This window comes from Leuresthes tenuis, unplaced genomic scaffold, assembly GCF_036924035.1.
Source record: "Leuresthes tenuis unplaced genomic scaffold, fLeuTen1.0.hap1 SCAF_20, whole genome shotgun sequence".
Taxonomy (NCBI): domain Eukaryota; kingdom Metazoa; phylum Chordata; class Actinopteri; order Atheriniformes; family Atherinopsidae; genus Leuresthes; species Leuresthes tenuis.
The window spans coordinates 16,139,888-16,160,777 of record NW_027325374.1 but is presented as its reverse complement, the minus strand read 5'-3'; the positions used below and the strand labels follow the sequence as shown (position 1 = coordinate 16,160,777).

At 41.6% G+C, this 20,890-nt stretch overlaps 4 protein-coding genes across 5 annotated transcripts; 1 reads left to right on the top strand and 3 right to left on the bottom strand.

The window, feature by feature from the left end:
* Window positions 1-476: 476 nt before the first annotated feature.
* rsph10b (radial spoke head 10 homolog B) lies at window positions 477-5,634 on the bottom strand. Its single transcript, XM_072372932.1, has 17 exons — window positions 5,518-5,634; window positions 5,296-5,358; window positions 4,902-4,970; window positions 4,525-4,698; window positions 4,341-4,426; window positions 4,136-4,256; window positions 3,834-4,010; window positions 3,453-3,555; window positions 3,252-3,367; window positions 2,963-3,152; window positions 2,761-2,869; window positions 2,595-2,674; window positions 1,895-2,043; window positions 1,530-1,634; window positions 1,275-1,412; window positions 879-954; window positions 477-643 (listed from the first exon to the last, which is right to left on the bottom strand). The coding sequence occupies exons 1-17, from the start codon at window positions 5,632-5,634 to the stop codon at window positions 477-479; spliced, it is 2,040 nt and encodes a 679-aa protein (XP_072229033.1).
* A 685-nt stretch (window positions 5,635-6,319) lies between these two features.
* pms2 (PMS1 homolog 2, mismatch repair system component) lies at window positions 6,320-12,114 on the bottom strand. The gene is made up of 15 exons (XM_072374097.1): window positions 11,926-12,114; window positions 11,355-11,494; window positions 11,143-11,229; window positions 10,958-11,060; window positions 10,682-10,865; window positions 9,607-9,774; window positions 9,350-9,447; window positions 9,171-9,270; window positions 9,006-9,090; window positions 8,770-8,916; window positions 7,798-8,674; window positions 7,547-7,714; window positions 7,332-7,432; window positions 7,028-7,197; window positions 6,320-6,597 (listed from the first exon to the last, which is right to left on the bottom strand). Exons 1-15 carry the CDS (start codon window positions 11,937-11,939, stop codon window positions 6,454-6,456), a joined length of 2,586 nt encoding a protein of 861 aa, XP_072230198.1. The 5' UTR covers window positions 11,940-12,114; the 3' UTR covers window positions 6,320-6,453.
* Window positions 12,115-12,394: 280 nt separating this feature from the next.
* On the top strand, window positions 12,395-20,774 carry eif2ak1 (eukaryotic translation initiation factor 2-alpha kinase 1). 2 transcript variants are annotated; one of them, XM_072374098.1, is made up of 15 exons: window positions 12,395-12,904; window positions 14,724-14,891; window positions 14,983-15,119; window positions 15,269-15,309; window positions 15,394-15,493; window positions 15,575-15,655; window positions 15,749-15,842; window positions 15,944-15,992; window positions 16,120-16,486; window positions 16,620-16,728; window positions 16,869-16,975; window positions 19,600-19,714; window positions 19,808-19,887; window positions 20,067-20,300; window positions 20,451-20,774. In XM_072374098.1, exons 1-15 carry the CDS (start codon window positions 12,733-12,735, stop codon window positions 20,574-20,576), a joined length of 1,980 nt encoding a protein of 659 aa, XP_072230199.1. In that variant the 5' UTR covers window positions 12,395-12,732; the 3' UTR covers window positions 20,577-20,774. The 2 variants fall into 2 exon arrangements, with proteins under 2 accessions (XP_072230199.1, XP_072230200.1); XM_072374099.1 differs by lacking the exon at window positions 12,395-12,904 and adding an exon at window positions 14,299-14,555.
* On the bottom strand, window positions 16,977-19,259 carry LOC140278963 (ankyrin repeat domain-containing protein 61-like). The gene is made up of 5 exons (XM_072374100.1): window positions 18,913-19,259; window positions 18,673-18,761; window positions 18,208-18,379; window positions 17,856-18,056; window positions 16,977-17,682 (listed from the first exon to the last, which is right to left on the bottom strand). The coding sequence occupies exons 1-5, from the start codon at window positions 19,099-19,101 to the stop codon at window positions 17,077-17,079; spliced, it is 1,257 nt and encodes a 418-aa protein (XP_072230201.1). The 5' UTR covers window positions 19,102-19,259; the 3' UTR covers window positions 16,977-17,076.
* Window positions 20,775-20,890: the final 116 nt, after the last annotated feature.

Here is a 20,890-nt window from a genome sequence, read left to right as displayed (position 1 = left end):
TCTTGCGTCTTCCTTTAAAAACCGCAGGTACTGAACAGAAGCTTTTATCCTGTTCATGTTCCTTTGCTGCTTATAATAGAATCTTATATTACACGACACTGTGTATGACTTTAATTCTACATAAAAAGTGAGTTGTGTAGGATTCGGTGACATCTGACTTGAAAGATTTACAGTGGGCCCAATAGCACAACAAAAACACGGTGGCACACCATGGCAGACTTGACTAAAGAGGACTCCGAACGTTTGGAGATACGAATATCTGTTCTAAAGTGCCAATATAGATTTTCATGTGATTCGTGAAGAGTTATGAATGGTATTTTTTGTCAACAGCTGTCCTGAAAGCCTGAAACATGAAATAATACAAGTGAATGAACATTTACCCATCAGATATTTAATTTCTCCACTTTTCTCCAATTCATCATATTGAAATCTGACCCAACAAAAAGGAATATACCACAGCTTGTATGAGCACGCGTTCACGTCTCCATTTCTCTGGTCACCAGCTGGTGATGTTCGTATGCAGGGAAGAAAATGTGGTTCAAAAAGTGATGAATTGTTTGGATAAGATTGAGTTTGTGGTCTTTGGCATCCACTTCACTGGTTTGTGCCTCCTTCACTTCGTGTCTGTTCTCCACTGTATCCTCTAAAAAAAACAATATATATGCAGTATATATATTATGTTGGGCCAAAAATGAGTGGATCTATCATTTGTAAAAGCTCTAAATGTCTCAGATCTTCCATCTAAAAGTGAGCTGGTCAGCGTATGCAGTATATTCACACTCATTAGATATGAATTCAATGTATAACGAATGTTTGATTTTACAATTCAGGCCTTCATAAAAAGTGTTCAGAAAACATGTTCAAAAAATAAATGAAACCTGTAGAATGAGGCATCTTGTGGTCTTCAGTTCTGACGTGCTGACTCTCAACCTCCTGACCAGTGGTACTTCCCATCTATTGTAAGATGTCAATAAAAAGTTCATTATTTATCAGCAATACTGGATACAGAGATGTCATTTTCATCTTTTCAGACGAAGAAGGACAGAGGACATTTTCTAAGGACAGGCTAAAGATCAATTGATCTTAGGGGCGGAGCTACATTAAGCTTCTATTTCTTTGTTTTGCATGTTGAACTACTTGCTAGTTAGAAATGTATTTTGTTGTGCAGACTTTCTCATTTCTAACATTACAAACTGATTCACAGCATGTAGCAGCAACTCCAACCTTTATATAGAACGGATAATGAGTGCAGAGGGTCTTTTTTTCTCATTTACCTCCATCGCAGGCAGCTCACCTCTGGCCTGACTGTCAGACCTGAGCAGAGCCCGGTCCTCCTCCAGGACATCAGAAACCTGCTGAGGTTTCACCTCAGCACAGCCCGCCAGTACCTCAAAAAACTCCAGGAATGTGATCTGCGACGGAGAGACAGCGCAGCAACAATGGTGCCAGAATGCAGAGGAAATGCATTAAAAAATAAAAGCCTAATTGGATGAGTTCTAATCCTTCGTCTGGTGTAAACATGGGCAGACCTCCAGATCCAGAGAAGAAGACAAGTTGTTGCGGTCCTGACTCTCAGCACTGATGATCTCCAATAATCTCGCTGTGGTCAACTCATGGTCCAGCAGACGGAGATCCTGTCAAGGGTATCAATGCATTAATCATCACAAAACGTCTCAGACCTGTTTCTGTCATTTTGTTAGTTGGCAGTCTGTCGTGGTTGTGAAGTGAACAACCTTGTTCTAAACGTATCTGTATCGCATAGCCTTTTAAAAAAAAAAAAACCCTGTCTTAGCTGATTCCTCCGTCCATATTTAGAATTCATAGAAATGACGGGTAGCTTTGATGCAAACTGGATCTGGTTTGTATGTTGCTCTGAGTGGTCAGCGTGTTACACCTTGAACATCCACAGCACGTGTCGGTAGGTCATGGTCACGTCGTCTCTGTGGGCTGCGTTCACCCTGCAGAAAGCCTCGTACACTTCCCAGTACTGCTTTGTGTACTTCATAGCCATCGCTGCGACGTCTGGCTGCTTAAACAGGAAGCCTGGACAGCACAGTTGTAGTTACTGAGTGCAGCTCTGTATCAACACAGAGTTCAGCGAACAGAGATCAGTCTGAAGAAGAAGAATCGGGTTTGTAGTGGCAAAACACAACAAGCAAGGAACCAGCTGTTGGCCTGATGCACTGGCGTATGTACAGCAGTTATTTTCATTCAGTGTTTTACTGCGTTTTAGTTGTTCTCCTTTAGGTTTTAACAAATAAGTTCCATTAAAGAGAATACAGCTGTAAAACAATAGGAAAATATGGATACTATTGTATCATGAGTGAATCAGCTGGTTCCTCAGCACAGGCAGGAAAGCTAATCTGACCAGAACACGGAAAAAAAATGAAGAAATAATGATTACATTATATAGGAAAATACTTGTGGTAAAAATAGAGTAATGTATATCCGTAAGCAATTAACGATATCTAAGAACAATGAAAATAAATCCACAGAAGGATGAAACAATCGAAGACATTTGTACATTATTTGTCCTATTAATTCCCACTGTGTTTTTCATACTCACCAATGCAGCAGTAATACAAAGTCAGTACCTTTCACTTCCTTAGCATTTGGCAGAATGGCATCTGTTATTAGTTTGGATAAGCAGGCAGCCAGAACATTGTTTTGTGACCTGTAAATAGAGATGAAATTCTATTTCTAAGCTAAACAACAAATGTTGTCCAGGTGTTCTCTGACTGTCTGTTGGCTGCTCCTTACATCATATCTTTACTGTAGATATGGTGGGCCACGATCACCAGACTGCTGAGGAGCTTACGATGCAGAATGGGCGTGAAAGGAGAGTGAATCTCTGCTAAACTGGCCTCCTCTAAAACACAAAGATCAAACTATAATCGTTGCTCTGTCCTGCGTCTGAGACATTGATTAACTGGTGGGGATGCTGAATGACAGTGTGCTTTACCTTTGATAAAATGGTCTATCTGTGTTAGAGTAATGCCGTGATGATGGATGTTGCAGTCTTTGAGCAGGCGCCAAAACTGCAGGCGGGACAGCAGGAACGTGTTGTCTGGGGAGTGAGGATGGCCAAGTCTGCTGTAGAAACTATAGATAGACCTCAGCTTCATGTCTTGCTGCAGCACCACAAACTCCACCTGTTAGCCGCAGCATCAGGGCAGGGGCGTGGGGGGGGGTAAAAACGTTAGCGATAAGACCTTATGTGGATCATTTTGCACGTGGAGGCGGGAGCTGACCTGTTTGCATTCAGTGGCACGCTTTTTCTCTGGGATTTTCTCCAGAAGACATTCAATGCTCAGAGCCATGTCAGGTCCCAGTTTAAATGAGTCACCGTCTGACAAAGGGGATCCACCTGCAACGAGACAGTTTCAAACGCTAGCATTGTTAATCATATTTTGGATTCATCTACTATTTATAAAAATGCGTTTTTTTTTTACCAAGAGGAGTTGGAGCTCTGCTTCCATTCAAGTTGGGTATCTTCATCTGATCATCCACAAACTCTCCTTCAAATACACGACCATCCTGGAAAGTGAATTTGCCCTAAAACCGCATCGTGCACACATTCTTAACATTGCATGTTAATTACATACCCTAAAATATGCGTTTTAAGAATTTCATCACAGTTAGAATCTCTTTAGGTCTGTCAACTCTTAAAGTGACAAAGAAGAGTGCACACTAAAAAACTTTTGTTGTTCTGTCAAGCCCAGCTCCTCAAAACCGATGAAAAAGGGCACTCGAAGCCTTTTTAGTGCAATCTTACTGCATTTCAAGCATTTTTTTCCCAAACTAATAGTGAGGCGTGATGCTGGGTGACTAACCTGTCCATGTTTTTTATTGTTCTTCCACTCTCCTTTGTAGACCGAACCACTGGCGTAGTGAAAGGTTCCCTCTCCGTGCCTTTGGCCCTGAAAAAAGTCCCCTTTGTACTGATTGCTCTGGGAATACTGCGATCCATCCATTCGCATCAAGATCCAGACGTGTGTGCCTTGACCATGCTGCCAGCAAGAAGAGCTCATGAGATCAAAAACAACACAAATCTGGTTTTATGTGAATTTGAAAATTAGTTGGATATGTATGTTGATGTTAATAGTATGGGAGGGGGACTAAATGGTGTACCTACCTGGACTCCATCCTGCCATTTCCCAACATATTGCTGTCCCATTCTCCGCCACCACATCGTGCCCTCTCCATGCCTCGTGTTGTTCTTCCACTCACCAGAGTAAATGTTACCAGACGGGTAGCTGTTTTTAGAACAGATGTTATCTCTGGGCTGTTCAAAGGCAACACAGGCTACAACTCAGAAGCTGTACATACTTCATACATACCATCTCACTCCCCATCCCTCTCTGTTGTTCATCACCCAGTCTCCTTTGTACCAAGAGGTCTTATCCTCATTATAATAGGCAGTACCCTAACACAGACAAGACCAATAAAAACCAAATAACTTCAAAATCTTTAAAGACTTTACCAGTGTTATACCTGATAAAAAAAACAATGAGTGGATCCTACCTTTCCATGCCATTTGCCCTTAGCCCACTGCCCTGTATATGACAAGCTGCTTCTGGCACATTTGTAGGTTCCCATGCCATGTCGTACACCATTGTAGACTTCCCCTGTATAGGTGCTGCCATCCGGCCAGGTATAGGTGCCCCGGCCCATTGGCATATTGCTCACAAATTCTCCCTGTTGGAAAAGAAACTTGTACTAACTTTGACCTTTGTTGAGCCATTTATTACTAGAAAATACTGTTTTACCCGTGGGTACATGAGTTACATGTTGAGAGCTATTGGTTATTGTACTGTAAAGCCCTTTGCAAACTCCTTCAGAGGAGCTCACTTCCATTTAGGCCCACTGATGTTACCATAACATATCGTATCGTACCCTACCTCATATTTCAGTCCAGTTGCCAGAGTGATAACACCAAATCCATCCATAAGTCCTTTGGAAAATATTCCCTTAAAAAAAAAAAGTAGCAGTTTTGTTATAATCAGTGTCATTAACAACTTTAGACTGAGATAGTTTCCATAGTTTCATGCAATTTCAACATAATTGGCCACTGAAATAACCAACATTTGAATTAGTTTGAATACTTTTAAGTCTGTTTTTTAATACACAAGTGAGTTTGATTTCATTTTCAGACATGTCCTCTCAGCTCTGACAGCCAGTGGAGTTCATGACAGTTGTACCTTGTATGAATGTCCTTCTTCAAAATAAGCAACTCCCTCTCCATCAAACTGCCCTTCACAGGTTTCCCCCTCGTATCTGTCACCAGAGACAAACCAGCAAACACAGCTCAGCCGCAGACAGGTGTCTGGAAACGCACACTTCAAGCAATTCCTTGCTCTAAAGATTAATGTGGAGTTCATTAACGTTATCAGTGATTCATTACCTCTGTATACTCAGGAAAAAAAGTGCGGGGAGTTCATAGGTACCGTCAACTTCGGAATGCTGTACGCGGTTTTCGCCTACATGTACTAAATTAAAATGTTCAGACCACCTCACCAACTTTGTAATTTCTCTGTCTTCCGCTAAGTGTGGCCTTTCTCTTCCGTACGCTTCCCCGTTGTCTTCGTTGACATTGCTTTTCAGAGTCGTGGTGTTTCTTTTCACCTCTTTCATTTTGCTGCTAAGTATCTCCCTTACATGATAGAAGTGGAAACGTCTCCAAGGTAACGAAGAAGGGCGCTTAGATCTACGGTGTCCTTGTTAAGTCAATAAGTTCAAAATTGCACATCACTACCACATTGTTCATTTTGTTGACATATTAGAATCCAAGTTATTTGTAGGGGTAAATTTGGATATTTATAAAAAAAGAAAAGAAAAAAGAAGTTCATTCCGTTCCGCAAAGAAACAATTAAATAAATGGTTCAATAAAACAATTTAATAAAAACCTTCCGTAAAACCAACAGAATATCTGAAAACGTGATGGAATAAAATTGCATTGTGTTATTAAAGAGATTAAGTAAATGTCGAAGTAAATGATTTGGATTAAAAGGCTTCTAAAATGGTTGTAAAATTCCATATTACAAGTGTTCTCAAATTCCGAATACATTATGCATTATCTAATAACATATGAGCTAGCTGCATTAATAACCATTTGCCAGATTGAAGTAAAATAATCACCTTAAGTGTTTTTTTTTTTTAACATTTCTTTCCACTACCCAATATCTCAAAATTTGAGCCACTTTTTGCCCACGTGCAAAAAAATGAGATCTGCCATTTTTTATGTTGTTTATTTATCCATTTATAAGGATATAAAAATAAAAACATATTTTATGCAAAATTTGAATAAAACCAGAAAAAAATATATCAAGCACGTTAGCCACACAGATGTCACTGAGGTGATGTTAGATAGAGGTGAACCGGAATGAAGGTACATTCAAATGACATCAAGCCAGTGTTCAGTGAATGTCTCTGACAGATCCCTCCTTTACAGCATCAGTCTTGTGAGATGATGTCCAGGCTGGCGAGATGTCTCATGGTTGGCCTGCCATGAGGACAGTTCCATGGATGCTGGATTTCCCCCATGTGAACCACAAGCTTCTTCATCTCACTTGCACTCAGAGCAGTGCCGATCATCACCTGAAAATGGACACCACCCAAAATACTAGAAATGAATTCCAGAAGCTATTTTGTAAAAAATTTAGAAATGAACACATTTCATGGCCTGTGACCCTGAATAGGAAAAAGTGTTAAACCAACAGGTATTTTTGACCGAAAGCCTGTGTCATACATCTCAATGAGACCTGAGACATATGTGACCAATTGTTCATTAAAAAAAGGGAATTAGCAGTATTGCCAATGACATTTAAATGACAGAAAATGTTCTAAGCACACAAAAAACAATTGATTATAGTAAAATGCATATGGAGTTTATGGGTTATTTTCATTGTACAAGGGATCCTTTATGCCTTATAAGATAGTTTGCAGTAATGTGAGGCCTAGAAAATTGTCCTAACATATCGACTCATGTTGATTGTTATTATTGATTATTATACTGATATAAACTCACAGATTTTCGACAAGATCTGGAGGCGAACATCTGCCTGACTCTTGATGGGCGGCACATGACACCCGGGCTGTCACTTAACATGAAGATCAGCTCCTCGATGTCGGCTGGGCCAAAGGTCCAGTTTTTACTGGTAGGCAATGACACAAGCTTAACTCGCTCCATTATCTGAGCTGCAGTAACAAAAGGAAAAAAAAAAAAAAAAACAGAATTCATATAATCAGGATGAAAAATAATGATTTTCAGACTAAAGGTGAATCAACCTGGATTTGATCTCTTGTATTCAGTATTTATTCAATGGTCGTACCGTCCTCATCAACCAGAAATTCAAAGCCATTCTTTCGGAAAATCTCGAGGTTCTCCATGAGCACATTCTCACTGACTGCTGTGAGGTGAAGTTTCTGTGGGCTGCAAACATGAAGGGAGAAAAACACACGGAGATCAGAGAAGCAAGACGCTCGGCACAGACCAAAACAAAGTTGTTGTTTTTGTTTTTTTAAATCAACAGATCCACTCTCATACACAATAAGTTTCTGTCCTTGGAGCACAGTGTGCTGCTGTAGCATCTCAAAGTTGTACTTCTCGTCTGTGGCATGCTGGTCTATCATGAAGATGTCCGAGTTCAGTTTGGTGATGATGAAGCCCAAGTTAAATTGACCGATGATCTCCATTTCTTTAAACATTTCTTTACTGGAAGGATGGAAGAAAGATCATTTACTGTTGTGGCAGTTAATCAGTTTAGTCAGCCATAGTTACAGAGGTAAAAAGCCAACCTGATCTCTTTCTTCAGCTCGTCCTCTGCACTTTGGTTTTCTCCAGGGTTGATCTTGGCCCTGAAGCATCTGTATTGCAGCTCCTCACCGGCCCTTTGCTTGTGCCGCTCCTTCAACCTCCTTATGTTCCCTGCCAGCTCTTGTAGAGAGAACTGCAGATGCACCGTCCTCCTCTGCAGGCAGACTGGGGCGTCCACCATCGAGGAAGATTTTTCAAAAGCCCTTGAAAGAGTTTCAGAGAACTGCTCAGCAGGAAAATGTCCTTCCTCTAGCCTGGCTCTTTTAGCCTCTGGGCTCACAGCAGCGTCCTCATTAGATGAGCACGTTTCAGTCTGTGACTCTGGGTGCTCCGGAACAGGGTCATTGTTGTGTAGTGTTTCAGTGTGTGATTCATCTTTTACGCTGATGATGTCCATAAGCGTTTCAGGAGAGTTGAACTCTGGACCAGAACACCGTGTATCTGGTGTTGCTGTTGTGAGGTCACATCTGGACACAGCGCTGTGTTTCTCAGAGTCTTTATCGCTGCATGACATCCTTCCATACCTAAACCCATCGAGCACAGACGTTCCGACAGGGGAGCGTTCAGAAATCTCTCTTGTGGGCTTTGAAGGAGACTTCACACTTGGGCTCCAGGCAGAGGGTTTTACAGAGCCTTTAAGAAAACACTGCAGCGTTTTCTGTGTCGGGCCCCTGTTGGAAGCCTTTTGTGTACTTGATTTGTTGCCAGAGGTGGTGCTGTTATGATTTGAAAAGGCAGCTTTGAGGCCGGACAGGTTTATGGACGATTTTGGGCTTGGACTCACTGTTTGGATGTCCTCTCCCGGTTCAGCAGTGTTCTCGTTAGAAAAGATGACTGGTCCAGATGCTGATGATACATCTGGAGACAAATAAAAAGCCAGTCAGCATAAAGGTGTTACAATACTACTAATAAAAAAAAATACATCTATAACTATTACAGAGATGTGTTCTTACTGGCTGTAGGTGTACAGTTCAGGCTGATTTTATTGACTCCTGCCTCATACATAGTGATGAGAGAGCTCTTTAAAACAGCCAACAAGAGTTTCTCCTCCTGAAGGAAAATCTGTCGTTTGTCTGGGGTTACATTAACATCCACACACTCTGAAAATAAAACATAAACACTCTCATAGCATAGAAAGTCAATAGTTGTCCAGGTATAACACAAGTTTGATTGCTGGCAAATTTCTCACCTGAGGCCACAGTTATGTTCAAGGCAACAAATGGATACTGATGTCTGTTATACATGTGGTAGACTTCATTCACAAGTTTGGTAACCTGCAGAGTGAATACTCAGAGGTCAGGGGCAAAATACCAGCGCCGACACTTTTCCAATAGATCAGCTCAACGTGAGTTACCTTAATGGGGTCACATGGCCTGCTGTTAATGAAGAAGAACTGCCTGTCTGTGGCACTTCGCCCAACACCATGGTCCCCCCGCGACACGAACCCTGTGACGCTGGAAAAACACTTTTTCAACAACAAATCCTCCGATTAGAAAGGGTAGACAAGGACGTCCATTAAATGGTGGCACTCACGAGAAAAGCTGTTCGGGTAGGTCTACGTCTTTGAGGGCATATTCTTCAATAATGTTTTCTGCAGGAGACATCTGCTGAAAAGGTAGAAGACTCTGGAGCTGCAGGACACAGATCAAATCTTAGACAGTGACAACACATTTGATCAATTGTTTATTTTCTAACGGTCAGGGACGTTCCTGTTACGTCAGGCTATAAGCAAAACTCGGGCAAAATGCCACCCTGTAGGATCGAGAAAGGGGAGAAACCAATGTGTCAACCTGCTTTGGTCCAAATATGGCGCCAATGTTGTCTCTCATGCTCTGGCTGCCACTGGTGCTGAGGACTGTGCTGCGCTTTCCCTTCCCATTTTGGTTGGAGCAGGTAATGCGCACTCCTGTAGAGATGATACAGTAGGCCTGCAGGACATGTATCATTTTGGCATACTCCTAAAAACACAGAGCAGTGAAGTGCTTGGAATCAAATACAAATGAGAATGACATCTTATTGAGCTATTGATAACTAAGTGAAATTCAAAGAATTGGCATAAAAAAAAGGGGGAAAAAATATATATATATTTTTAAAAAGTGTCCAGAAGCACTACGAGCTAGACAGCATTCGGAAAGAGGCATTTTACTGTACTATCATACACTAGCACAGCAAAGCAATGGACTTGTCCTGGCAGTGAAGCATGGGGGTGAGAGTGTGGTGATATGGGCCTGCCTATATGCAAAAGGTCTAGGGGAGATGGCAACATGGATGCTAGGAGATATACCAAAATACGGTCTAACACGTAACTGAAGGTGCACAAACAGATGTAATTTAATAACACTGCACAGAGACACATTCACTTCATCTGCATGCTCTGTGTTCTTACTGGTGCATTACAGTGTGTTACATTTGTGCCAATGTGGGTTACAATCATAGTGGGACAAATGATCTAGTTAAGCAAGGCAGGGAATTGAGATATTGGGTATTTTCTGATATTTTTGATTGATCGATGATACATTTATGCAACACTGGGTGGACATTTTTATATCTCTCCAGAGATAAAAATGAATATGCTGACTTTTTATTGTGACAGTCGACGGGCAAATGCAGACACAAACAACTTGCCTTTTCAAATTCAAAAAAGAAAAAAACAACACTACTTCAGTGACATCAGATTCATCATTATGTAACCTTTTCAAATAGATATTTTACAATAGCATACCTAACAGTGTGCTAATGTGCTGCTAAGAGTGGGAAAGGGCACTGTCAAAAGTGTGATACTAAATGTTTATTGTCCAGAAGTCTGCTCTGAAAGTACTTCCCACCAAAGTAAAAATGAAGCGTTTAGATATTTTTCTGTCTGACCTTTTTAATATTGCGTTGGAACTCCTTGTGTCGAACAGGCAGGGTGTAGAAGAGCTGCTGCAGGACGACTGTGGTGCCTTGCTGTCGAGGATGAGGTGACTGCTGCACAAGGTGGCCTTTGTGGTCAAACACCAGCTTGGTGCCTACCTGGCTGGACTCGTGGCATGTTATAACACTCAGGTCACTGCAACAAGAAGTCGGAGGAAAACTTGGTTGATGAACAGATAAATAATTCAGCCTTGTGTGCAGAATAAATGTTACCAGTGAAGTGTTTACCTCAGAGCACACAAAGAGCTCAGAGCTTCACCCCGGAAACCAAATGTCTCCACGTGGATGAGATCAGAGAAATCCCTTAACTTTGATGTGTGATGCTTGAGTGCTGTGATACAAATAAATCAAATGTCCTTTAACTTTAGGTAAGCCTCACCTATTATAACTGGAAATACAAAGATGATACTTACTCAGTCCTTCAAAGTTAGCCTCCTCAACACCTTTGCCATTGTCTGACACTTCCACTTGTTCAGTTCCACACTCCTTTAGCTTGACATCTGGAGCACAAAAAAAAAAAAAAATGCGATACTGTGCACAATACAGGCATCAATGTATTTTACACATGGAATCTCTACAGTTCAGTATAAACCTTGCTGAGAATAAAGGGTAGACAGCACTGTACCAATGCTGGTGGCTCCTGCATCAATGCTGTTCTCCACTAGCTCTTTGACAGCAGTGGCCAAACTCAGCACCACTTGTCCTGAACAGATTTGATGCACTGAGTGCTTGTCTATAGCCTTGATGGCTCCGGCAGGCTCAGAGCTGCAGACAAGAAAACCAATGATCGGTTAGGCTGATGTGATCTTTTGCACAAGTTATACTGCATGTTTTAAGCATGTACTTTTTACAGTTAAAAATATATCAAATATAAACTACCTTAAGTAAGAGTGAATCAAACATTCAACTGATAGGCTTAACTTCATGTTTATTTGTGGTTAAAACGTGTTTTTCTGTGGCAAAATGGAATCTGCTCTTCAAGAGCTGCACTAGTTAAGGGGCCTGAAGAAAAATCTGAAAACATGAAACTGCTAATTGATTTTTATTTTCATAAGCAAGATGGACTTCAGGCTCAAATGAATGTGAATCCAATAAGAGTTTATGACATCACAAATATTCAACAAAGCTGATTTGCATGGTGCAAGTGCAATAATATCTTAAGACAAGTTGTACACAGGACCTGGCGTTTAGCTTACCAAACATCTGACATCCTCGAAGAGTAACCGGTGTCCTGGCAGCTTGATGTTCAGCCCTATCTGAAACAGCAGGGTACCCCTGCTAACCAGTCCCCATAGTCAAATTAAGCTATTTTATTTTCACTGACTCTTTGCACGACATCTCCTTGTAAACACAAACGTGAGGCTGTCCCGCGCGGGATGCACACTTTGCTCGCGAGGGTTACAAATGCGTCGAAATGCGCATACTGTTTTGAAAAATTGAACATGTCTAATTCAAATTTTGTAAAGTTTTAATGAATAAACACAGATAACGGGTACAAACCATAGATATGAAACAAAATAGATATTGTAAGTGTTACAAAATGTGTTGCCAACAACTTCGTAGAATTTCATCACCAAGCCCAGTGGATAGTCGGGTTGTTAGGGCGCCTGCGCAAGTACCTCACACAGCAAAAAACGAATAAAATGTTTCTGATACGAGCGTTGTTCTAAATGTTATGACGCCATGTAGTTTTTCTTCGTTGAAATACCACCTTTGTGTTCTTTTTTGCTGTGTTTTTGTGGTAAGACATTTTTTCCACGCCATCGTTTTCTCATTTAGCAGCAAACACTTTATATGAGGGTCCCTACTTATGGTCTATTCCTGACTCATGGCCGGTGTTGTGCGGGCCGTTAGCATGGTAGCGCTTGAGAGAGTTTTCTTCTGTAACTGATTATCGTCATGTGAATATTAACAAGCTAGGGTTATCGAGTAGTCTTGCTCATCTCACAGCAGACATGGGGTAGCTGTTAGTTTGTTTTACGAAGTCTGTGTTTTCATTCAAAATGTACAATTCAACATCCAACAACGGGATCATGCGCTCGGAGGAATGTTCTGGCAGCAGCAGCAACCTGTTGGTCCGCCGCAACCTTAAACCTGTGAAGACACAGGAGCTCGAGAGTAACTCCAGCCTGTTCAGTTTCGCAAGCGAGGAGGAAGGGGACATACAGTTTGACAGTAAGCAGCTTTTCTTCTGTCAACGTAAACAAATGTATACTTGAACTCATTCGTGGTGGTTATCTCGCATTATGTGGCACATTAATAGAGTAAAATGTCCAAAATGTCGATTGGTACGGTGATGCCAGATCTCGCGAGAGAAACCAGAAACTGGGAGCATGGACATCAGTCCTCTCATCTGCCACATTATTATTAGGTACATTAATGCGTCAGTCCCACCACAAATCTTAGCTTCGTATTATTTTTTTTACCACTACGTTTACATTGATGAAGATGGGACAATTAACCTTTGCACATTCACCTTGCAGAATTATCTTCCAATTGACTTGCAGTACCCGTTCCCATATGCTGCAGGACAATTAGATTAAACGGTGCATAATACATTGAGATAGGGGTGTTGATGTCTAAGTTTTTTTTTCTTTTTTTTTGCATTTCATATGCAGCTATTTGAAAAGGATATTCTTTTCACTTGTGAGCTGACAGTTCTCTAAAGTCTTGAATTTAAATTGAACAAAACCAATGAATCAGAGAATGACTGAATGGCTTTACCAACCTAATGTGTGAAGAAAAGGCAAAATTAAAGATGTTTATAAAGATAATGTGCGCTTTATTGTTTCTATTATGGCTGTGTCTGTTTTTCTGTTTTTTAACAAGATCTGCACAATGAGCTCTGTTTTAATTGTTCTGTAGTAATTCCACTTGTTATCTGGCACTGTCAGTGAAGCCGCTAAAGAAGCTTACCTAGTTGTGGGAACTACACTGTAGTAGCAAGGCTTTATTATCAACAATTCAAAGAAAGCTAGTCACGGAAAAACGAGGTTGAGGTCGCTTAAACTAAGCAAACTTTAGATTGGCGTACCTGTTTTATAATGCAAGGAGCCGTTGAGACACAGTTAGAAACAGTTTGAAATGTATTCAGTGTCTCAGGGTAAAAGAAAAGAAAAGAAAAAGATTGATAGCTGGCATAGCTTTGTTGATAATTTTTGTTTTAGTAATATTAATATGTAGCTGTTTCAGTCTGATAAATGGTGCGCTGGAGTCTATTTATTACATTACATGTGCCATTACTTGTACATGTTTGGTCTCATCGCTATTTTTATTTGACTCTGAAACTTGGTCGAGACTCCTTGAGTTGCAGTCTCTATCAACTGAGAGACTGAAATAAGCAGTTTAGTTTACACAGAGATAAATCGTCTTTGTTTTCCGTATTAACGGTATCGTCTCTCTGTTCTCTGTTTCTAGAGAGTATTTACATGTAAATGTTATAGTATTGACATTTTATCGTGTGCTACGCCACGCACCTCCACACATCCTGCAATATGAGGACATGAGAGTGAAGAGTGACCATCCGACGGCAACTCCGGCCCGTTTTTTTTTTTTGGCACGGTGTGCGTCTCTTCTTAGCTTGGTCATGTGTGCGGTAGTTGGAGGGGCTGGTCTCCGCTGTGCGTGGCAGATAAGCACTACTGCTGTGCACACCCCGTTATGTATAAACAAGATGAGCTCATTTTATGTCTTTGAGTTGAAGGGGAAAATCATTGGTATTGCTTGGAGAGGATATTATTGCACCAAACAGGTAGTAGTCAAGCTGAAAAAATGGACCTAGGAGAAAAAAACATTGTCAAAATGATAGCAAAAGTAATTGAAGAAGGTAAGCCATTCGTTGTCAAACTTACTACGCACCTTTCTTGTGAATTAGTAGTCAGTTTGTACCTTTTTAAGACTTTTAATACTGAAACAAAGAAGTGTTCCAGAACAGTAGGGTCCTTTATTTGTTTTTTTCTTGTAGAATGCTCAATTTTTCCTTTGTATTGCTCAGCTTCTGACTCGGATGATAATCGTGAGGTGCTGATGGCGGGTCGGCATTATCCATCCATCCAAGAGTTTGCATCAGCTATCCCCAACCACCTTCTCCTCGGCTCTCTACTCGAGCACCTGTGCTGCGTCTACGAGAGCAACCCGGCACGCTCGCATATGCTATTTAAAGGTATTTACTCAGAAGTGGCACCGCTTTATGTGTCAATACGACTTATGTGAAGCATTCTGTCCCCGTGATACATTTGTTCCTCCCCGCACAGTCATTGGCCAGCGTTTAGCCGCTATGAACCTCCTCTCGCCCTTGGCAATAAGTGATGAATTCAGCACAGTTAGACTCCAGCACAACAGGGCCTTCACTGAGCTGCTTAGTGCTGCAAGTTCCTCATTGTACCCGCAGGTAGCCGCACATCACACCACTGTGCTTAATACACAAGTATTGTAATAAAGATATGAAGTGGTGTGTGCTTTTCCAAATGAATTGATCCTGCTTCTTTGATTTGGTCGTTCTGATCACGGTCTCATATGAGCCTCGTTTTGCTTTTGCAGGGCCAGCGTCTCACCACAAGCGCGCATAATCCCGCTGTGAGGTAAAGTGTTTTTATGCCTTTTTGCTTTCACAGAACTTTGAGGAAGATTGTTAAAAAAAAGAAAAATCTCTGCCTTACCCACAGAGCAAAGGAGGGATTGTTTCAGGCGCAGACGTCACGGTATCTTAGCGAGTTTGAAGAAATCTGTAGGCTTGGGAAAGGATCGTATGGAAACGTTTGTAAGGTATTGAGCTATTTCCTGCATTGAGCCAACTTATCGTCATTCTTTCGAAGCTCCCTCAGCATAAGTGTGATATAACTGTAGGTTTTAAACAAACTGGATGGACAATATTATGCGGTGAAGAAAATTCTCATCAAACAAGTCTCTAAAGAAGACTGCATGAAGGTGAGCCATCAGAGTTTTATTGTATATTATTCCAGCATTACGCCTGAATACAGAGACCCATTCTAACTAATTGGGTCATTTTCTATGTTTTAGGTCCTGAGGGAAGTTAAAGTGTTGTCCAGCTTGCAGCATGTTAATATCGTCGGCTATCACACCGCATGGATGGAACATGTTCAGCCCGTGGCATGTGAGTATTTTACTGCTGGGCTGAAAAGAAAGAAGGTCCAGCTCAGAGCGATTTGTGAATGATTCTTATAATGATTCTTCTGTAAACTGTCTATGTTGCAGATCCCGAGTCACTTCTTCCAGCTCTGGAATCTCCTGGACAGCAAGAGAGGTGAGAGTAGCGTCACTGATGCCATTTTCACCTTTTTCTTCCACTGCGTTAGTCTCTGCCTATTCTGCAACAGCGTTTAGATAAGCTGTGGTGTGTTTGCAATCCGTCTCCACTCTTTCACCCACAGTTGTGAAAACAGTAGCACCGGCTCCTCCATAGTTTTCCAAAGCCACAGTCAAGCACCGGCAGATGCTGCCTCAAGTGCCAAAGAACCTCCATCGGACACCCAGCCCGCGAGAGCCTTAGTTTCAGCCCGAGAGGGACGCATCGTCTGTCCAAAGACGACGCGTCGCATCCCAGAGAACTACGTCCCTTGCGTGTTTCTGGGACAGCAAGGAGCGATGAAAAACTCCAAGTGTCCAGCCATGGACTTGGATACTTCTGCGCTCTTAGAGGAGTCGAGCAGGAGTAGCATTGAACTCAACAACAACGCTTGCATCGATAAGGAGTGTCAGCACTGGACGGACCAACATACAAGAAGGCCCTCTAAAGAGGTTGGGGCTTAAAGACACTTTCAGGGATTTAAGTAGTTTGTAAAAGGATGTTTTAATGCGTACTGGAAAAAAGAAGTATGTTTTCTTTTAAAGAAAAGTAGCATTTTCCTTCATGATTCCTCTTTCTGTGCAGGTACAGTTCCACCTGATGCTCTATATCCAGATGCAGCTGTGTGAGCGCTCACTGAAGGACTGGATCTCCGAGAGAAACGCCACGCCCAGAGAGCAGCAGACCCCAGCGGGTAATAGTTTTACACAGATTTAACTTAAATCATTTTCTCGCAATTTCCAAGTGACGCCCAACATAATGCTATATTTTCCACTTTGATAAGATACAAACGATTTCTTTTTATAATTGGATGTAATACATCTGTGTTTTCAGGTCCATATAGCTGTGTTAATACAGAACAAACACTCCGTTTGCTGAGACACATACTTGAAGGAGTGGAGTACATTCATTCCAGAGGAATCATGCACAGAGACCTGAAGGTAAGGTTTATTGATTTTATTTCACCCAAATGTTTTTAAGCTTAGAGTGTGTGATTTGAAGACGTTTTCGGAGCTTAATGGAAGAGTTGCAGCCAGATACATTATTTCAAAAAGTCCTGTTCGCAATCGGTCTCAAATGAGATGTGTTGAACCTCCCAGTTGTGGAAGACAAAGTCATACAGCCTTTCAGGCAGCACTCGTTTCAGTTCCTCTTTCCTTCCTCCAACACATTTCAAATAAATGTCACTCTTGCAAATATCCTGAAGTCTCCGTGGCTGCTGGAGGAGTCGGAGAAGTTGGTCTCTCTGTTTAAAGAAACGTGGCTCTGTCAAGGCCAAAGGCAAGCGGTCGTTCTGGTCGAAGACTGTGAGCGGGGAGGAGGTCAGGCTGAGGAGTTTGATCAGCAGAGAGCGTTTTTTTACATTGCACCTGCGGTTCAGGAACAGGAACAGACAGTTCTCCCTGGCTTTGCTCAGCTTATTGATGTGGGCTCCGTTCCTCAGAAGCAGGTCCACCAGCTCCTCCATGCCCATTATGCATGCCTCATGTAGAGGTGTAAGCCCAGCCTTGTTCATAATGTTGGGATCTGCTCCCTGCTCAAGCAGCTCAGAGATGCAGCTAAGACCATTATCCAAGCTTTTAGCTGTATTTGTAGCCATTGTCGTGACAGCTAAATGCAGAGGTGTGTTCCCAAACTGCCGCGTCCCCTTGAAAAAGAATTATGTTAATTTAATGTGGGACATCAGGTACACATTTTAAATTCATTCATTATTTTGCTTTTAGTTCCCATAGATTGAAAAATAATTTCCGTGGTACAGAAACACAAATCAAAATGATTTACTTGGCTTAAGCATCCTCAAAAAAAGGGGACAATACAAACCATGTTGACATCTGCTCCCTGCCTGATCAAGTTGACTATGATATCCTTATGGAGGAAGCTTGCAGCCATATGCAGGGGTGTCATCCCACTGCTGCACACAGCGTCAACATCAGCACCATAGCTGGTCAGAATTTGGACGGCAGACAGTGCCTTGTATTGCACTGATATGTGGAGAGCTGTCTCGTGACCACTTCCCTCCACCTAGAGAGGAGCCATAACAAAGCTCAACATATAGACGGTTTTTGGACAGATTTTATTACAAAGATTTAATCAATGAAGCATGGATGTTCTACCAGGAAATTGAACAAACTCAAGATAAACATTGATTTGCTAAGTAGAAAAACCTCATCACCCGCGCATTGATGTTAACACCGTGTTCGCAGAGGAGTCGTAAGCAGGCCTCTGCCTGCCTATGTGCACTAATCGCAGCCCTCCCGAACTTGGAGTCAGGTTTAGACGAGGTGGCCTGGATATTCACCCAACCAGTTACCGCCAAGTGTAGCGGGGTTCGACCGAACTGGTCCCTGAGACAGAGATGGAGTCAGTGAACGTGGTGCCAGTGGAGAACTGGCAGCTTTTTTGTGAAAAAAGGAACCAGTTACACGTGTATCTTTGTACTTGGTTTCACTTTGTATCTGAACAATTATTGTATACTCGTACTTGTATACGTGTTTGTTTCATAAAATATTACCTCAAAATGACAGTAATAGCATTGGTCCATTTTCAGCTGCCGTTGGTGTTTTCTTAACAGTTTCGTGTGTCATTTTTCATGGGAAAGAGGTGTTAGTGTGCACACCCACATTTTTTTTTACCGCACCTCATTTCAGTGTCGGCTCCTGCTGACAGCAGACTCTGCACACTGTGTACTCTTCTGTAAGATGCAGCCAGGTGAAGGGGGAGGGTAGCCTGAACACGGATGTAGCTGTCGTTATGCTTTTTCATTTATGTGTGCATTACATGAGAAGGTGTTTCCGTCCATGTTATTTTCTTTGACGTGAGTTTTAAGTTTGACACACTATAAATCTTACTTGATGTTCAGAAAGATTGTTGAATTTACCTTCCAGAAAACTTCTCCAGGTGCATCACCTTGTATCTCGATTTGACAGTTGCTCCCATACTTCTTTGACATGTCTTCGATGCGTTCCAAGTCTTGATCCATAATCGCCGTGTAGAATTCATTGTTGTAAAGGTTGATAATTCTGCCTCCCTTATCTGGATGTTCCTTGTGCAGCTGCAGCATGGCCATTGCCAAGTGGTTTGCTTGAAGGATGAACAATCTAAATGCTCACCAGCTACTTCTGCTTCCTGTTTTTGGTCTTCTGAGCCCGATTACGACATCGAGGCTTAAGAGGTGTGCATCTGTCAAACTTTGAAGTACAGCCTTTCTGTCACAGCCGATAACTTCTGCCTGGGGCCAATTACGAGGAATGGTGACACGCTGTTGCAGAAGTTAACTGGGTTGCCCCAGCTGTTTGTTACAGAGCAGTTCTTACTTTCTAACGCATGGAATGAAGTTCAGCATTTTCACACAGGAGGGCGATTGTGATGTACTTTGAAAAATGAATTTTTTTCTTAATCACATTCCCTTTCTAATGGCTTCGTCTAGGACCTGCATAACAGTTGTGTAGCATCTTTTTATAGTTTGTTTGATTTTATTTTTTTGTTTTTTTTGTTCTCCCTTCCTTTGTGTCATGTAAAACACACGTGCAACATGTTTTTATTTCTGTTTTTTCTCTTTCCACAGCCAAGGAACATTTTCCTTCAAGGTCACGACTGTCATGTCCGGATTGGAGACTTTGGTTTGGCCTGTAGAGACATGATCGTAGAAGGCAATAAAAGTGTCTCCTCTCCTGGCAGTGGTAACTTACATTTTTAACACACGGACATGCCTCCAAATCACCAGTAGATGGCAGCCGTTATCTTCTAAGTGCTATTTGATATGCATTTTGCAGATTCCAGCCATACTTCAGGAGTTGGCACGTTCGTGTATGCTGCCCCAGAACAACTAAAAGGATCTCATTATGATTCAAAGGTAATCAGGTTAACAGCTTAACTGTAATGAATCCATTCAACATTTAAATGTGTCATGATTTATACCCGTAATAATTATTTAATGAAGATGCTTTTGTTGTTAGAATTCATGCGTATTCTTTTTGCTTGTTTGTGATATTTAAAACCTCCTGAACAAGCGCGTCAATCTTGCTTTCGCAGTCAGACATGTACAGCATCGGAGTTCTGGCTGTTGAGCTGTTCGAGCCTTTTGGGACCGAGATGGAGCGGGTCCGGACCCTTGAGGACCTGAGAGAAGGGAAAATTCCAGACTCGTTCTGCCACAGATGGCCCCTTCTGACTAATTACATCAAGAAGCTGACGAGTAAAGAGCCAAGTGTTCGGCCAACAGCCCGCCAGCTCCTACAGAGTGAACTTTTCTTCAATAAAGATATGGTATTTTGAGATTAACTCCGGTTAACTTTTTAGAGAGTACTTTCTTTCCGTCCCATAAAAGTTTTATTACATTTAACCTGCTGCGAAGGGTCTTTAAACAGTAAGAACGATTTTGAGTGGGTTTTTTTTTTCTTCTTCTTCTTCTTTCAGGTAATCCATGGTTTGCAAAGAAGGGTTGAGGAGCAGGAGGAAGAAATCATGCAGCTGAAGATGCAGATCAGTCGGCTTCGGAGCTCACAAGTCACAGTTAGTTTCTCTGAGTTGGACAAGACCTGAGCCTTGAAAAAAATCTCAACAGACTGTCAAAACTTGATTTACTCAGCCACTGTTGTACTTAGTTTTGTGACTTGGTACAAGTGGCTGCGTGTGTGTGTGAACATTTCAGTGTGTCTTGAACACCTTGATATGGGGGTGCAATTATCATTATATCATTTTATTTTTCTCAGCTGTTCAATAAAACACATTTTTAATCTACTGATGGTATTGAGAAGACGTTTGTGACAACTGATAATTTGAGATGTTTCTTTCAAAACCTGCCACATCTATAAAAATCCAAATCAAAAAATTGGGAAAAGTCTGCAATTACATCT

Bases quoted from the DNA above. Each gene is read 5' to 3' on its own strand.
- rsph10b (XM_072372932.1), bottom strand. From the start codon at position 5,634: ATGAAAGAGGTGAAAAGAAACACCACGACTCTGAAAAGCAATGTCAAC. The intron at 4,699-4,901 runs GTAGGGTACGAT...CTTTTCCAACAG, and splicing joins CAACTGGACTGAAATATGAG to GGAGAATTTGTGAGCAATAT. The intron at 3,556-3,833 runs GTTAGTCACCCA...ATGCGGTTTTAG, and splicing joins ACAATAAAAAACATGGACAG to GGCAAATTCACTTTCCAGGA.
- pms2 (XM_072374097.1), bottom strand. The intron at 11,061-11,142 runs GTAAGTATCATC...TTTGTATCACAG, and splicing joins GGCTAACTTTGAAGGACTGA to CACTCAAGCATCACACATCA. The intron at 9,271-9,349 runs GTGAGTGCCACC...GTGTTTTTCCAG, and splicing joins CTACCCGAACAGCTTTTCTC to CGTCACAGGGTTCGTGTCGC.
- eif2ak1 (XM_072374098.1), top strand. From the start codon at position 12,733: ATGTACAATTCAACATCCAACAACGGGATCATGCGCTCGGAGGAATGT. The intron at 15,310-15,393 runs GTAAAGTGTTTT...CCTTACCCACAG, and splicing joins GCGCATAATCCCGCTGTGAG to AGCAAAGGAGGGATTGTTTC. The intron at 15,843-15,943 runs GTGAGTATTTTA...TCTATGTTGCAG, and splicing joins ACATGTTCAGCCCGTGGCAT to ATCCCGAGTCACTTCTTCCA.
- LOC140278963 (XM_072374100.1), bottom strand. From the start codon at position 19,101: ATGGCCATGCTGCAGCTGCACAAGGAACATCCAGATAAGGGAGGCAGA. The intron at 18,762-18,912 runs GTAAATTCAACA...ATCCGTGTTCAG, and splicing joins CTGGAGAAGTTTTCTGGAAG to GCTACCCTCCCCCTTCACCT. The intron at 17,683-17,855 runs GTTTGTATTGTC...TTCTTTTTCAAG, and splicing joins AGGGAGCAGATGTCAACATG to GGGACGCGGCAGTTTGGGAA.